We start from the raw sequence: 15,386 nt of genomic DNA on the forward strand, positions 1-15,386 counted from the left end.
TATACAAGGCCTCTTCAGGCCCCGCCCCACTCCCCACGTCTCGCACTGCCCTCGGGAGAATAGCCCAATCCGATCTTCTTTTCTCCTTCATCTCAATATTAGCCCCGCCTCTTCCTCCGCGCAGGAGGCCGCTTTAAGGCTGTCGTGTCCCAATCCGCCCCACCGCTTCCTCTTCCAACCTGCCAATCCCGTCTCTCCCTTCCCCAGGTCTATCTCTATAATACAAGAGATAAGCTTGGCATATTTTGAGCAGTTTCAGCCCTGTGGCGGCCGTCCTGTGGTTTGGATTACAAAAGGTAGGATTCTCACTCACCGCTCACGAATCGCGGCCATTCTAAAGGAAAGAGGCCGAAGTGAGGAAATCGAAAACGTATCCTAGCTCCGCAGCCTTTCTATCTCTACGAGCTTCAGAAGTCCCACCTCTTCCGGGGACGGGACCCAATCAGGCCTCCGGGGCCCAAGATACTTCCGGCGGATGTGAGTAGTACTTAGAGAATAATCTGACTTGGGTAAGGAAGTCGGGCTGGTTTCCCGGCGTCTTCGATCCCGTTACCCCCCCGGTTTCCCCCCTTCCCTCCCGGGTCAGGGCCCGGCGCCCCCGATCCCGCCATGCTCGACTTTTTCACCATCTTCAGCAAGGGGGGGCTTGTCCTCTGGTGCTTCCAAGGCGTGCGCGGCCCCGCGGCGGCCTGCACTGCGCCCGTGAACGCGCTGATCCGGTCTGTTCTCCTCCAGGTAAGAGCCCCCTCCCTGCTTCTCGGCCTGCAGACCCATTTCCACGTGGGGTCTTCGTCGGGGGCCGCATGTCTCGTCCACGCGGGGTGACGAGCTAGTGGGGAGCCCCCCAGACGATCTGGGCGGATTTCAGAAAGCCTTCCCTGGTTAATCCTGCGATGGGGGACCACCAGGAGACCACAGGCAGAACTTGGAAGAGGGCAATAGCCAAATGCTTTCGTGCTGCTGCCAAGAGAGAGAGATCAAGGAGTCACCCGAAGCTGAGATCGACTCAAGGGAACTTTCACCCTATCCGTTTATTGATAACCCCCCGTTTTGGACCTTCTCCCTCCTCCCTATTAGCTTCAATCCTCTCCTTCCCAGATTGTGAACCAGTTTTCCATCTGTTTGAGCTGTTAGAAGTCTAAAACTGTACCTTAACAGCTTAATGCTAGGCTCTAGTGGAAATAATAGGATTAATGCATGACTCTTGTATAATGATACAGTTATACGAATATTGTACAATAAATAAAATTACTTACTCCCTTCCCACTCCCTTGTAAGACATTACAGATACTTAAGGAATGGGAAATCTCCATACAAATGAAACGTGTCCTATAAAGGCAATTCCCTGCTCTTCAGAGTCTTGGTTTGCAGTTGGAAAAACACAAAAGGTCAAGAAATAATGTGAAAAGGAAGAAGAAATTATGACAACTTGTTTCTTCTGCTTTCTCTGTCTCAGGAGTCATTCTGTAGTGTCCTTTTCTATGCTGCTGTTGCAATGAAACATCCTGTATGCTTTCTATATGTTTCTGAGTAGTAATTAAGAACGCAGCCTGATTAAACTGGACCTTCCCATTAATTTCCATGCCTATTGATCAATATTTTGAGCAGGCTGGATGAGATAAGTTCTTACAGCATCTTGTAATTGGGACATTTTGATCTCCTAGGAGTTTATTTGGGGCAGACTAAATTGCCCAGCATACTGCTTTGTCACCGAGACTGTGGCAAATGTTGCAAAGGAACTAGATTGCTTTAGTATAGTTCTTGATTTCTTTTCTCAGTCTTTCATCTTAAAATAAACTGGCATGGTTTTTTTTGTAGTGTTTTAAGGCTTCAGCTGCATGACCATCATCTATTTTGTCATTCTTCTTGGCCTCTAATAATTCAGTTATACTAGTTAACTCCCAGCTTTACTGTTACTGTATCTGAGAGATAAAATGTGCAATTGACAATTTTAATGTTAATTTAAGCTATAGGTCATTGGTGATTTTCATTTTATTCTTAGTGTACAAACCAAATGGAAACAACTCACATTATGGCATAACATATTTTATGAACCAGGCTGTATATATTTCAGTCGCATATTATTTGAATCCAGGTTTTAGGCCATTGGTTTTCCCTTCTTCCAGTATACTCCTGCATTTAAAAACCTGTTTTCTGAGTAAGATACTCAGGAAACTTTTTCATTCTCCCCCACATCCCCACCCCCTTGGGGGCCAGATTATTCTGCACTCTTCAGGAATTGTGTAGCAAGATTATCCATTTATATCTAAAAGCTTTCCTTGAACTGATGCGATTCTGTATCTGTGCTGCTGAGTAGTTGGTTAGATTGGATTTGTGTGCCATGGAATTGATGTCTTGCTTTCCCAGGTCCCTTGCTGGCAGGGCTTCGGAGGTACTTAGCAATCTCCAGACGGTCTTCCTTTGGTGCCTTTTTCAACTTTGCATTTGCTTGTTTGGGAAGGCATGATATTGATGGATTGTAGTATGATATTTAAGCATCTCATGCTGGCCTGAGATAAGTTCAAGTAATTTATTATAAGCAGTTTTCATTGATTTTGGATTTCCAGAATCTGGAACATCCTTCTTCAACTTGCTTTTTAAAATTTATTTAACATACTCAGATGCCACTTCCTATGCTGTAGCAATAAAATATACGTAACGTGTTAATATGTGCCACCAGAAGCTATGTTGCAAGAAAGGCTCAAGTGACAACATCCTGTACCTCATCATATGGCTCTGACTTCTTTGGAAAATACTAATTTAAGAAATCAGAACTATCATGCCAGTTGTAGTGGGCTAATGAGTTAGGTTTACTGTTGTTCTAACAGCAGAAATTGGCTCCAAACTGGTTCCCCAGGTTCCAGTTTCTAGCTTAGCTGAGCCCCCTTTTGTTTATTTTTATTACTGTGTTTGCTCCCCATTTGATATTTTCTATTTTACATTTATATACTGCATATGTTTTATGTTGTTTGGTTCCTTTGGTGTATTGTTTGCTTTTCTGTCGTACACCGGCCAGAGTCAGATTGGCTGAGTTGGGCAGCCTTATAAATCCAGTAAATAAATAGTCTCTGGATACACGCAGGCTGCTGAATTGGGATCACAAAGGCTTTGAAACCTTGCTACAGAGCTCATATTGTTGAATGAACTGCAGTATAACTTTTAGTGGTGACAAGTTGTATATCTTGAAAAAAAGGGTCCTGGAAAACAAAATAGGATTTACGTGCTTATTTAAGCACCTGAACATTGGACACTACCGCTCCCATCTCAGTCTGCGCCCCAGCCCCCACCATCGGCCCTTACCACCAAAGAACAACCGTAGAAGCCGTGTTTGAAATGTAGGTCTTGCGTTTCATTATGTTAATCTTCTTCTTCTTTTCAGGAGCGAGGTGGCAGCAACTCTTTCACCCATGAAGCCCTTACTCTTAAATATAAGCTGGACAATCAGTTTGAGCTTGTATTTGTGGTGCGTATGCTCTTTTGTGTTTGAGTGTTCAAAACAGGATTCATTAACAAATGAATACTAAATTGAGATAGAAAAAAAACTTTCCTTTCATTGTTGTCCGGGTCTTGAGACTGTAGAACAGGTGAAAAATATGTGGCGTTTTAGAAGTTGCTGAACTTCAACTCTGCAGCGAAGTCAGTGGTGAAGAACATTATGAGTTACAGTTCGGCAACGTATTCTTCCTTCCCAGTGTTGTAATCATATGGTGTTAAGGTTCACAAATCACACCATTGTCATGGAATGTTTAATCATGCCTTGTTTGATAAGCTATAGCTGACTGGAATACAAGATACGACGCCAGAACCAATTGCATCTCATAATGGCTTATGGGGTGTGAGTCCGGTGTGTCATGGTGGCAGTGTTCCTTTATATTTGAATCATTCATCTATTTAGAAAGTACATTAAGAAATGTAGTCTTTTTTGAGTTTGTCCATCTGCTTGCATGAAAAGAAGAGAGAATGGAGGCAACCGATTTGTAGTGTGGACTATTAAGCCAGAAGAATTTGCATATCCTTAGATATGAGCCCTCTAAATACATAGCTTTTTTTCTTACCACACTGCTTCTCCTCTTTTGCAGGTTGGATTTCAGAAAATCTTGACTTTAACCTACGTGGATAAGTTGATAGATGATGTCCATAAGGAGTTCAGAGATAAATATCGAAATGAGTTTCAACAGAAGGGAACTCTCGGGATCCTTAATGGCACCTTTGATTTTAAGGAAGATTTTTTACGTCTCCAACGGTAACAGAATAACCTCCTTTGGGGTCACAAAATCTCACAAGTTTTTGTGTTGCTGATTTACCCCAATTGCTTTACCTTTTGCAGATGAAAGTTTAGGATTTGGCACAATAGGAATCAGTGAGCTGTGGGCTGAAAGGAGGGTTCTGGGTGGGCCTCCTGGTTCATTTGTTGCTGTGTGTGCTGCAGTGTGTCTCAAATGGAGGAGATTTGAAGAAATCTGCTGTTTCTTGGTTACCAAACTAGAATGTGTGTTCAAAGAACAACCAGTTCCAGAGCTGCAATATTTCTTCCCATGATTAACTGAATCCAGGCTTAAGACAGGAGATACAGGGATAGGCAGCTTGGTATTCATCAGCTACTTGGGCAACAGTTCCTTATTCTGAAGTCCAGAATAATGGATGTATTTCTCCTTTAAAACAATTTAAGGCAGGGGTCCCTAAACTCTTTGCCTTCAGTGTAATCTTAATGTACACATCTCTTAAAAATCCAAGCACCAAAATGAACAGAAATGAACAATGAAAACAATGCAATGAAACTTTGGGAATGGTGGTTTATTTTAACAGTGTACAACTAAAAGGTTCTTCACACCTCTGGAGTCTTGTCTGCACCTCCCCACGGGAGGTACACCCTGGCTTGGGCAACCCTGGCTTAAGGGATATAATCTTGCTAGGAGACATCTGAGTAACAAAGATGTAACAGACACAATGTTATGCAAATGTCTTGACAAACCTTGAACTTTCCTTACTCTCTCCCTGCACAAAAGGGGAAGGAATTTGAAGTATCTGTTTGTGATGTATAACAAACTGTAATCTTATGAAACAATGGGAAAATAATGTATGCAATCCATAGTTCAGAAGCTAGGTGATTAAACCAGGATCAGATTAGATAATACCCTACTTGGCTAAGAATAGTTCACATGGGCCACAGCATTGGGATCAACCGGGAAGCGTATTTGTAATGCACTGCAGATGGAAAGTTCAGATTCACTCCTGTAGTGTGGACAGAGAGGCTAGTCTGACATTGCTAAGTCATAGGGTTTTTTTTTCCCCTGACTATATTTGTTTAACCCATCTAGTCTTTCGTTTTTCAAAGGCCTGCTGTGATTGAGATGCAGTCATTCTTTAGAAAGTGTTTAAATCTATCCTTGTGAAGGACATAGTCCCCCGTTGGGGGAGATGGGCGGTGATATAAATTTAAGTAATAAATAAAATAATAAATAAATAAATATTCACAAACACACTTGAAGAGGGAAGAAGTCATTATAATGACTTCTTCCCTCTTCAAGTGCAAACCACATTGAAAAAGGGCAAGACAAATAGCGACACAGATCAAAATCATGTCTTGAAGTGGAAGGAAAGAAGGAAGGGAAGGGAGCAGCTTCCGTGCAGAAAAGCATGTTGTTGTTTTTTCACAATATGCCTGACGTTACACAATTTTTCCTCTTTCCAATCAGGGAAGCAGAGGAGAGCAGTAAAGCCCGAGCTCCCACTGCCATGAAGACTTTTGAACAGTCAGCAAAGTCCCAAAAAACCGTGAAGTCTATGATAGAAACTCGGGGAGAGAAACCAAAAGAAAAAACTAAGAATAAGAAAAACAAAGGTTCCAAAAAAGAAGGTGAGTTGGTACTGGAGTGAGCAAGTTGTGGGCCCTGCTGACTTATAGCCCACAATGCTGAAGAACAGGGGGATTTGTGTTCTCTGTAAGCTGAGGGGTGCTCAGCTTTAGAGCTGCTTTCTGCCCGTCCCTACTTTACAACTGTGCCTGGGACAACAGCAGTCTTGTTTTTTCAGCTCAAGGAAGCGAAGTGGCTACAGCCCCGAAAACAGCTCCTGCAGTTAAGCCGGACCCTCCTCTTCCAACGGGGGACAAGGAAGAACTGAGTAAGGATGAAATTCTGAAGAAGAACCGGGAAGAATTCTTCAAGAAACGGATGAAGGGTGGAGAGAAGTCCAAGTAAGCGAGGCCAATAACTGGGTGGGTTGGATGTCGCTTGTTTCTCCATCCATCAGAACCTATCTTGGATGGTTGTATCTCTGCAGATACGTCCTCCAAACGTCTAACGTTAGTCTTTACTGCAGTCAGCAAGGAGAAGTACTAGATCTCTGCAAAGCTTTGAGGAGGGTTTCTTTTCAGAAATGCTTCCAGTGAAGGGTCACTTTGATGTTCCTTTGCAAAGCAGGCAAAAGTGAAGTGAAACTGAACGTGAAGTGGCTGTGGTACTTCACTTGGCTTTGTCCAGCTGCCTCACCCCAAAACTCCATTTACTGGAAGAAGCTTCTGGGCAGGCACAACACATGGACAGAGACCTCTTCCAGCTGAGGAACTGCCAGAGAAAGCTTTGTAGTGATGCAAATTGCTTCAGCAAGGCAAACAATTTGGTTGCACCTAGCTGTCTTTCTCTAGACTTGGAAGCTAAGCAGGATCCAAGTGGTTAGAATTTGTATGGGTGGCCACCAAGGAATCCTAGGCCCACCGGCTAGACTTGGAGGTTGAAAAAAAACCCCACCACATTCTGGAGGAACCGCAACAATAAATCACTTCTGTATTTCTGCCTAGAAAACCACATGAGCTCGCTAGGAGTTGAGCCACCCACCTTCCAATGAATGAAATTAGCCTGATTCTACCTTAAAAAATGAGTTATATAGCTGTGGAATCTCGTTACAGCTATGAAGTCTGTCTGTAGCATTTCTGGGTGACTCCTTGAACGTTTAAATCTATTGCTACCTTGTAAAATGCAAAGAATGCACATATATGCTCCCAGTAGGTTGTTCTTTGTGTCTTGAAATTAGTGGGTATCTTGCTCATACATGTGTGCCTTTAATACAACAATGCACATTTGCTTATGTGAGAAGGCAAACATTGGTTTTACTGCCTTTTGGCGCCAAAGAAATTGCACACTTCCGTTCAAGCCGGTCACCTTTCTTTGAACTAGAGGGGAGGGGAAAATATAATATAGAACACAGCCAGCACCTTGCTCAGTACAGCAGATTCCAGGTGTCAGGATCTGCCAAAATCTCACCAAACGTTGAAATCCCGCTAGATCTGGGCAGTTTAGTGTTTTATTAAATGGAACTGGGGGCATTCTAGAATTGCCAACCCCTTCTCTCTATGGTCCAGCCAAGCTCCTTGTTGCATGGACTGCCATTCACAACAGGAATTCTGCTTAGCTCAGTGCCTAAGATCTAAAGGATCTCCCCTTTTCCTTCCTTAGCAAGTCGCCAAAGCAGGATGCTCAGAAGGACAAGGGGAAGAAGCCCCGTGTGTGGGATACAGGGAACTCTAATGCCAAAGTACTTGATTATAGCAACTCCACTACTAATGGAAACACAGACACTTGTCCCATGGAGAATTATGACGCAGAAATGGTAAGATCTCCACCTTCCTGTCCTTCTGGGGGCTTTGTGTGGAGCTTTGTCTGGGGTTCTGCACAAGGACAGTAATTTTTCTTGCCCTTAAATCTTCAGCACAGATTATCAGGGCTTCTGTATAATGAGATATTAGTGCAGACTTTGCCACTAAAGCAGCTGGGTTACTCTAATCAATGGCTGAGCTGCATTTGCAAAAGTAAGAGATTAATTGGAGTTCTGGTTTAACCACTGTTTATTAATTAAGCCACAATAAGCAATGTTTGCTCATGGGGCTAAGATGAACTGTTTCCAATTCAGCTGCTGGTAGATGGAAATCGTGAGCGCGGCCGCCTTCTTGATCTTGAGTATGATAGTGAAGAGGATCCTGGGGAAGAGGATAAGGTGGTTCTAAACTCTTCAAGTACAAGGTAAGGTCTGTGGACCTCTTCATCTGCTCTGCAAAGTGTCTTGCAGCTGTGAGTGCCATTGGGGAGTTTCCTTGGGTTTGGCTTTATGGATTGCGCAAGCCATTGTGGTCTTTAATGAGTTTATGGCTTAGAGTGATGTGTGAACTCAGTCTCTTGCAACTGTCCTGCTCCAAACAGAATCTCTCTGGTGTTGGAGGAATACGTAACTGCCACAGAGGACAGCTGCAGAGCATGCTAAGTCCTTGAAGTTATGGTCTGTTTCAATACAGAGAGAAGCGAGCCAGAAATAAAATGGACATTTTCATGATACAGTCTTAATTTCTGATCTTTGTTTCCTTCATCAATACACATGTCAATATCTTTTCCCATCTTGTAGTGTGACTCCTTTGTCAGTCAACAAAAACAGAACCATATCTGACTCATAGCTGAGAAACGCCTAGCATGCAAATGGTTCTGCTTGGCCATGTGCATGTAAGTGCTTTCCCGATTCTGTGCCTTTCACTTTGTTCTTATACTATAATTTGGGGAATATGTTTCAAGAGACCAGTGTCAGACCTGAAGGCAGTGTACAAAACGGTGAACTGATGTTCTCCAGATATTCTGCTCTACAATGGTCGTAAACTGTTGGCCATGTTGACTGGGGCTCATGGAATTGAAGTTCAAAACAGTTGGAGGATATCAAGTTGAGAACTCCTGATGGAGTGTGCACATAAGCAGCTGCCATTCTATATTTTGGAGTTCATATGCTCTTCCACATTGATGTTTTGTTCACCCCATGTCACTTTGTCGAAAAGTGACTTAGAAGTTGTGAAAGAATGCTTGGAAACAAGATTGGATCACTGTTTTACTGAAGAGTGTGAATTGAGGGGAGTCCTTTATTTGATTCCCTTTTTCCATTCTGTACTACATTAACCTCGCCTTCCTGTTTTCAGCACCAAGAAAAGCGGTCTTGGAGGCATGTTTGGGATGCTGAAAGGTCTTGTGGGTTCCAAAAGCTTATCCAGAGAGGACATGGAGTCTGTGCTGGAGAAGATGAAAGATCATTTGATTGGTAAGATTGAATTCCTTTGGAGTGAGGCTGATTTTGGACTTCACGTGGCGATGCTAGACCATACACTGCACTTACTCCTCCAGTGCATCATAAAACAGAGTCAGAAAAGCTGCCCATGTAGTTAGTTGGGGTTTAGAAGTCATGGTTTTTTTTTCCTTGACAGCTAAATGAAAGGAGGGTGGAGAGGCCAAGGAAACCTAGTTGCAAGATTTGCAAGTCCCCACGTTTCTTACAAAATGCATTTCGTATCATGTCTTGTATTCCTTCTTCTTCATTCTATTTTCAGAACAAAGTCTTACTGGTTTATAACCTAGCCAACACCTCAAATGGTTTTGGCTTTCTATGCTTTCCAAGTTGATCCTTCAGTTCCTTCGAATCCAGGAATATTGGAGAATGGACAAGGGCTGCCCAGATCTTGGTCTAGATCTGTATGCTGCACCAACATCTCTTGGTTTTCCAGGGCTATATAGAGGCTGTATACCTCGAAACCCCAGTCTGATTCTGGAGGATCTGATTTTATGTCAGAACTGAGCAGTCTGCAGCCCTCAAATCCCCTTTCTGCAGCCCTTAGAGCTCTTTTAGCTGTGATTGCTAAGATGTCCCTTGTCTTTCTTGAGCAGATGAAAACTGCAGGAGCCCTAAAATAACCTTTTCTCATAAGATCATCAGTGACATCTACACTTCCTTTTCCCCCTCATATTCATAGCTTAGTTCCATCTTCAGAGCATTAGACGGCTTGCATAGCCAGCACATGGTATTTCCCAAAGCGACTTCCTGGCTTTTGGCCTTTCAGTACAGAAGGACCTGAAGGGCTCAATGGCGGAATGCTGGCTTCAAATCTAGAGTGGCTATAAGCAGCATTGTCTCACCTCCCTGAGTTGTTATGAGACTAAGATGCCTTATAATATGAACTAGAGACATTCCACTCTTAACTCAAGTGTGTCTTTTCTTTTCCCAAAGCGAAGAATGTTGCTGCTGACATTGCAGTTCAGTTGTGTGAATCTGTTGCAAAGAAACTGGAAGGCAAAGTGATGGGTACCTTCACTAGTAAGTATTTCTGACTTTTCTAGTAGCTTCTCCACATACTGCAAACAATCTGATCTGTTGGGACTGTCCCTGGATATGAACAAATACACTCATTCATAGTGGAATCCATTTATTTAAATAGCCTGCTTTTACTGGATTTGAGAGATCGTTCACAGAGTCTTCCATCCGTTTACCCAAAAAAGCATAATGCAAGTGTACAAGTCTGTAGTGATTTCTGTTGCTCCTGTACCATTCCTAAATAGAAAGGGGTAGATTGTGTTAAGTCCAAAGCATCGTATGCCAAGAGAGTATCTCATCAAGCGTTGAACTGGATATGTTTTGATGGGGGTGGAAGGATATATGTACACAGAAACATTAGAGTGGAACTAGACTGTGCTTCAGTTACACTGTTCGCTGGTATCCTTAATGTTGTCCCAGACAGTCTACCCATTCTCCATATTTGCCATGGGGTATGGGAGAGTTCTGTGAAGGCACACCATGCAGAGGGAACATATTGCTCACTTTCCATTTTCTAGCGGTGACCTCAACTGTGAAACAGGCCCTTCAAGAATCTCTGGTGCAGATCCTCCAGCCTCAGCGCCGGGTGGACGTCTTGCGTGATGTGATGGATGCCAAGCTTCACCGCCGACCTTACGTTATCACTTTTTGTGGTGTCAACGGAGTTGGGAAGTCAACCAACTTGGCCAAGGTACCATAGAGGCTTACCTCTGGGTATGAGTTTATAAGCAACTGGAACTTTGGGCCTACTGAAGCTTGAGTAACCCGAGATACCAGACTGGCATGTTGAGTCATTTTAGGGAGACGTACATGGGAGGACTGCTTTTTGCTTAAGGTCTTCTGCTATAAAGCATGGTGCAAAATGTTGCTCATTTTCTTGATTCCTACATACTTCAGAGGAAAATGCAGGAAAGATGGTTTACCTGTTCGTAAGTACTAAATGATATCATTTTTAGCAGTCCCCTTGGATCTTGGTTTTTAAACTATTCAGATTTCCTGATATTGCAGCAGTCTACTTGGCCATATCTCTGTACTTCTGTCTAAGCATTTGTTTTCAGAGGAAGAGCTGGAGGACATGTTTGTGTTCCACATACTGTACATCAGAGTTCCTTTTGGTAGATGGGCAACTAGATACTCTCTATCCATCCATCCATCCATCCATCCACCCCTTTGAGTCAGTGTTGACTCCTGGCAACTGCCTGGACTAGTCCCTGCAGTTTTCTTGGCAAGGTATTTTCAGAAGTGGGTTGCCTTTGGGGCTTAGGGCTGAGAGGAAGTGAGACTGGCCCAAAGTCACCCAGCTGGCTTCACGCCCAAGGCAGAACTAGAGCTCATGGCCTCCCAGCTACTAGCTGGTATCTTAACCGCTACACCAAACTAGCTCTCTGTTGTTTAATAAGTAAATCTGTAGCAGGAAACAATTGACAAATAATGTGTCCTGCCTGTGTCGGCATTTCTACTCAAATTTTGCAAGGCTCTCCTTTGATTATTAAAAGGAATGAGTTTTAAGTTTTTAAAAAATCACTTGACGAAGACTGCAAGTTAAAGGTTGATGTTTTCAAGATGCTGGTCTTCTGCCTGTTTGGGGGCTACCCCCATAGAAGGGTTGTTTGGATACTGCCCTGCTCATAGCTTTAAGCAAGGCTGCACTTTTGTCCTTTTTAAGTTCTGTTCAGAAGCTGGCTTGGAGGAGTTGGCAAACTCATGTCCTTCTGCCCACTCTCCAGATTTCTTTCTGGCTGATTGAAAACGGGTATAGTGTCCTCATTGCTGCCTGTGATACCTTCCGTGCCGGAGCCGTGGAGCAACTGCGGACTCACACTCGCCGCCTGAATACTCTGCATCCGCCAGAGAGTCACAATGGTCACACCATGGTGCAGCTTTATGAGAAGGGATATGGGAAGGATGCTGCCGGCATTGCCATGGAGGCCATTTTATATGGTAAGGCTTCTCCCACTCTCCATGCATCACATCTCTGGCCCCACCCAATCATGTTGGTGCTTGAAATGTCTTTTCTCCTCTCTGGCCTTTGCTCTCCCTTCCTGAGGGCATTACAGAATATAAACCATTCTGACCCAGCCTTGTTCCTTTTACCAAGGATGCCCTGTTCACCCATCTTTCTTCCTTGCCAGCACGCAACCAAGGTTTTGATGTGGTTTTGGTGGACACGGCAGGCCGTATGCAAGACAATGCTCCCTTGATGACGGCCCTGGCTAAACTCATTGCGGTTAACACCCCAGATCTTGTTCTCTTTGTGGGAGAAGCGCTGGTGGGTAACGAGGCTGTGGATCAGCTGGTAAGTGTTTCAGTATTTGAGCTGGGATTACGCACCAGCTCAAGTTGAGGGTGGTTCGTTTTGAATCATGGTGGTCTGGTTCTCATTATAATGTCCAAGCCAATTATAATATCCAAGCCATAAACCAGAGGTGGGCAACCTGCAGGATGTGTTTAACTCCCAGATGACTTTTTTGTGATCCTGGAAGTCATTGAGGATTGTGCCTCTTATTTGGCAACCTTCTGGAGTGTGGTTTTTTAAAACAAAAGAGCCCTCAAGTGAGTGAGGCTTCACACATCTGCTTTACCTAAACTCCCCAAAAGCGAGGGAAGGGCATGCTGACAGTGGATTCGAGCCTCATGCTCAGCTGCAAACTCAGGAGTCTAACCCATCTGTCCTTTGAATGGTACTTATCATACAGTGTGTTACAGCCAGGAATTGGGCTGTAGATCAATTGTGTGGTACCACGAGGCTCTACCACACAGCGTGAGAAAACTTTGAGGGAGAAAGGCTGAGAGTCTATTTGTATGCAGACTTTTCCAAGTCTATTTCCTTTTTTCCTTCCACTGTTCCTCCAGGTCAAATTTAACAAAGCCCTTGCCGATTACTCTGTGGCTCAGTCCCCCCGTCTCATTGATGGAATCGTTCTCACCAAGTTTGACACCATTGATGACAAGGTAAATTTCAGGTCATTTGATTACCCCACTTGGGGCATTGGGGGCCTTTGACATGTTTTGGCAGGGGAGGGAGGAGGATCTTAGATCAGCTTGGCAGCCTGTAGGCAATTTTTGAGGAAGGCTCAGGATTAAAGATTTGCAAGAAGCTTCAAGCCTCAGTTGCCTGATATGAGGGCCATCCCTTGCCTGAAGAGAACGAAAGAGCTACATTTCTGGCTGCAAAAAAATCCAGACTGCTTTGTGCATTTATTATGGAAACTGGAGTAATGATTCCTTTGCAGTTATATCCCCACAGGGATATAAGGTTGCTGGCTTAAAAGAGCTCCCCAAGTTTATCCTGATTTGCTTTGTCCCCTGAAGGCCTGTAATACGCGTACCCTTCATTTTCTTCCCCAGGTTGGTGCCGCAATCTCCATGACATACATCACTAGCAAACCGATCGTGTTTGTGGGAACTGGACAGACCTACTGTGACCTGCGTAGCCTTAATGCCAAGGCTGTAGTTGCTGCTCTTATGAAGGCCTAAGCATCCATCATTGCACCAAATTCCTGTCTGCAGATGTCTTGGAATGTGCTTTCCAACGTGACTTTTCCTGGAATCTCCACCCCACCCACCCCTTTTTTTGGGCATAGTGCAACAGAGAATAGAGGAACACTAGGAAGAAAAAGCCACTGTCCTCATTTCATTACATATTGCACACGTCCCTCCCTGCTGTGCATGGGGTTTAATTTCAGAGCTGCCTGTCTTCAGTTGTGTTCCACTTAGTTAAAATGACTATCCCGCTCTAAAGTTCTTCGGGAAGTTAAAATGACTATCCCGCTCTAAAGTTCTTCGGGAAGAGTCTCAAAGCACTTGCTGTCTTCTAGAGCATCTCTTTGCTTCGTCCACCCTTGTCCAGTAAGCCTGTCCATTCTTCCTTTCCTTTCCTTCCCTCTCCCTCTCTTTCTTTTCTTTCTTTCTTCCTCCCTCCAGCTCATCCTGGGTTAGTGGTGTCACAAGAACTGGGGGAAGAGAGTTGTGCTCCAGCCCTTGACTTGCTGACATTCTTCAGACTCTGCCTTGGGCCTCAGCAGCCGCTCTGGATTACATTTGGGGGTGGGGGTGGGGGTGGCCAGAAACAAAAGGGGTGATGCCTGGACAAATGGCTCTTTTCTAGCGTAAGTTAGCTGTCCCTGATTATTGTGTAGAGCAAAGATAGAGGCTGCTAGTGACGTAGGCTTCAGAAGCTAGCTTTGATCACAAGAGCTCCCAACGGAACCAAAACCACAGCAGAGTAAGGGTAAATCTTCCTGTTTTCAGAGGAGGAAGTATGAGGGTGAGGACTGCTCATCCCTTCACAAAGTCTTCTTGCCAACTCCTTATACATTAAGCTTGTCTGAATTGTCTATGACGACCCTACATGGTAACCTTGCTCACGATCTTCAGTCCACACAGGCGAAGCAGATGGTTGCGTTCCTGAGGGTTCTCTTGAGGACAGTACCTTTATCTGGCCCCTTCCCCCAGCAGACAGGGTCCTTTCCCTTAAAAAAATAAGTCTTTGGATGGGTTTTAATTCTGACCGATGAGCTTCTAGTCTCAGGAGTGGGTCTAATGACTTCTCTCTCCTGTAACAAAGCTGGGTCTGGAAGTCACTGCCTCGCCTCGCCCGTCAAGGGGGGGGACACACAGCCAGCAGAAGCCACTGCATGCTACCTTCTCTGTGCCGGCTTTTGTCTTTCCAACTGACCTGTCTGCTGCTTCCTCCACTAGGGATAGTACTGGTGGCTGCCTGCCGCCCCTCTCCCCACTCCCTTCCCCTCCCAGAGTGCCTCTTGATCCTGGTATAAAGTGCTATGTTGAATAACACCAACGTCTCCACGAAGACGCCTGGTAGCTCGGCATTGCAGACGTGCTCTACTGCAACAAGTTGAATGCTGCCTGCTGAAAATTTATATAATAAACTTTCTAAAACCTTTTCTTTGTCTTCCTGGACTTCGAGAAGCCGATTTCTCTAAAATCCAGCCTGACCGACAGGTTTCCTGGGCACACAGGTTGCTCACTCTCTGTTCCTCTATTCCTGCTAGGTCCCCTTGCAGGATTTTTTTAGCAGGACCTCCAGCCTTGCAGCAGCAGGGCTCACAGGAAGCCGCTGCTGTTGAGACCGGATACGTTCCCACATTGCCGTAAGCCCATAGTTCGATCTGAACAAGCAGGACTAAGGAAAACGTTCCCTGCCCAGCCTCGGCCTCACTGGACAGGCTGAAACAAAAATCTGAAAACTTTCGTTTATCCACAGTCTGTTATGCCACTTAGACTATTAAAGACCAGATTGACACACAAGC

The 15,386-nt window shown here is 44.5% G+C and overlaps 2 protein-coding genes across 2 annotated transcripts in view; one reads left to right on the forward strand and one right to left on the reverse strand.

Annotated features, from left to right (window-relative positions):
* Positions 1 to 15,386, reverse strand: part of FAM118B (family with sequence similarity 118 member B) — a 257,749-nt gene that overhangs the window by 230,871 nt on the left and 11,492 nt on the right. The gene's annotated exons all lie outside the window — the stretch shown is intronic.
* Positions 481 to 15,384, forward strand: SRPRA (SRP receptor subunit alpha). Its single transcript, XM_063310967.1, has 14 exons — positions 481 to 735; positions 3,380 to 3,463; positions 4,080 to 4,243; positions 5,697 to 5,857; positions 6,034 to 6,196; positions 7,455 to 7,608; positions 7,909 to 8,018; positions 8,951 to 9,069; positions 10,030 to 10,116; positions 10,632 to 10,804; positions 11,841 to 12,054; positions 12,246 to 12,409; positions 12,967 to 13,065; positions 13,462 to 15,384. The coding sequence occupies exons 1-14, from the start codon at positions 610 to 612 to the stop codon at positions 13,588 to 13,590; spliced, it is 1,947 nt and encodes a 648-aa protein (XP_063167037.1). The 5' UTR covers positions 481 to 609; the 3' UTR covers positions 13,591 to 15,384.

This window comes from Candoia aspera, chromosome 9 (assembly GCF_035149785.1).
Source record: "Candoia aspera isolate rCanAsp1 chromosome 9, rCanAsp1.hap2, whole genome shotgun sequence".
Taxonomy (NCBI): domain Eukaryota; kingdom Metazoa; phylum Chordata; class Lepidosauria; order Squamata; family Boidae; genus Candoia; species Candoia aspera.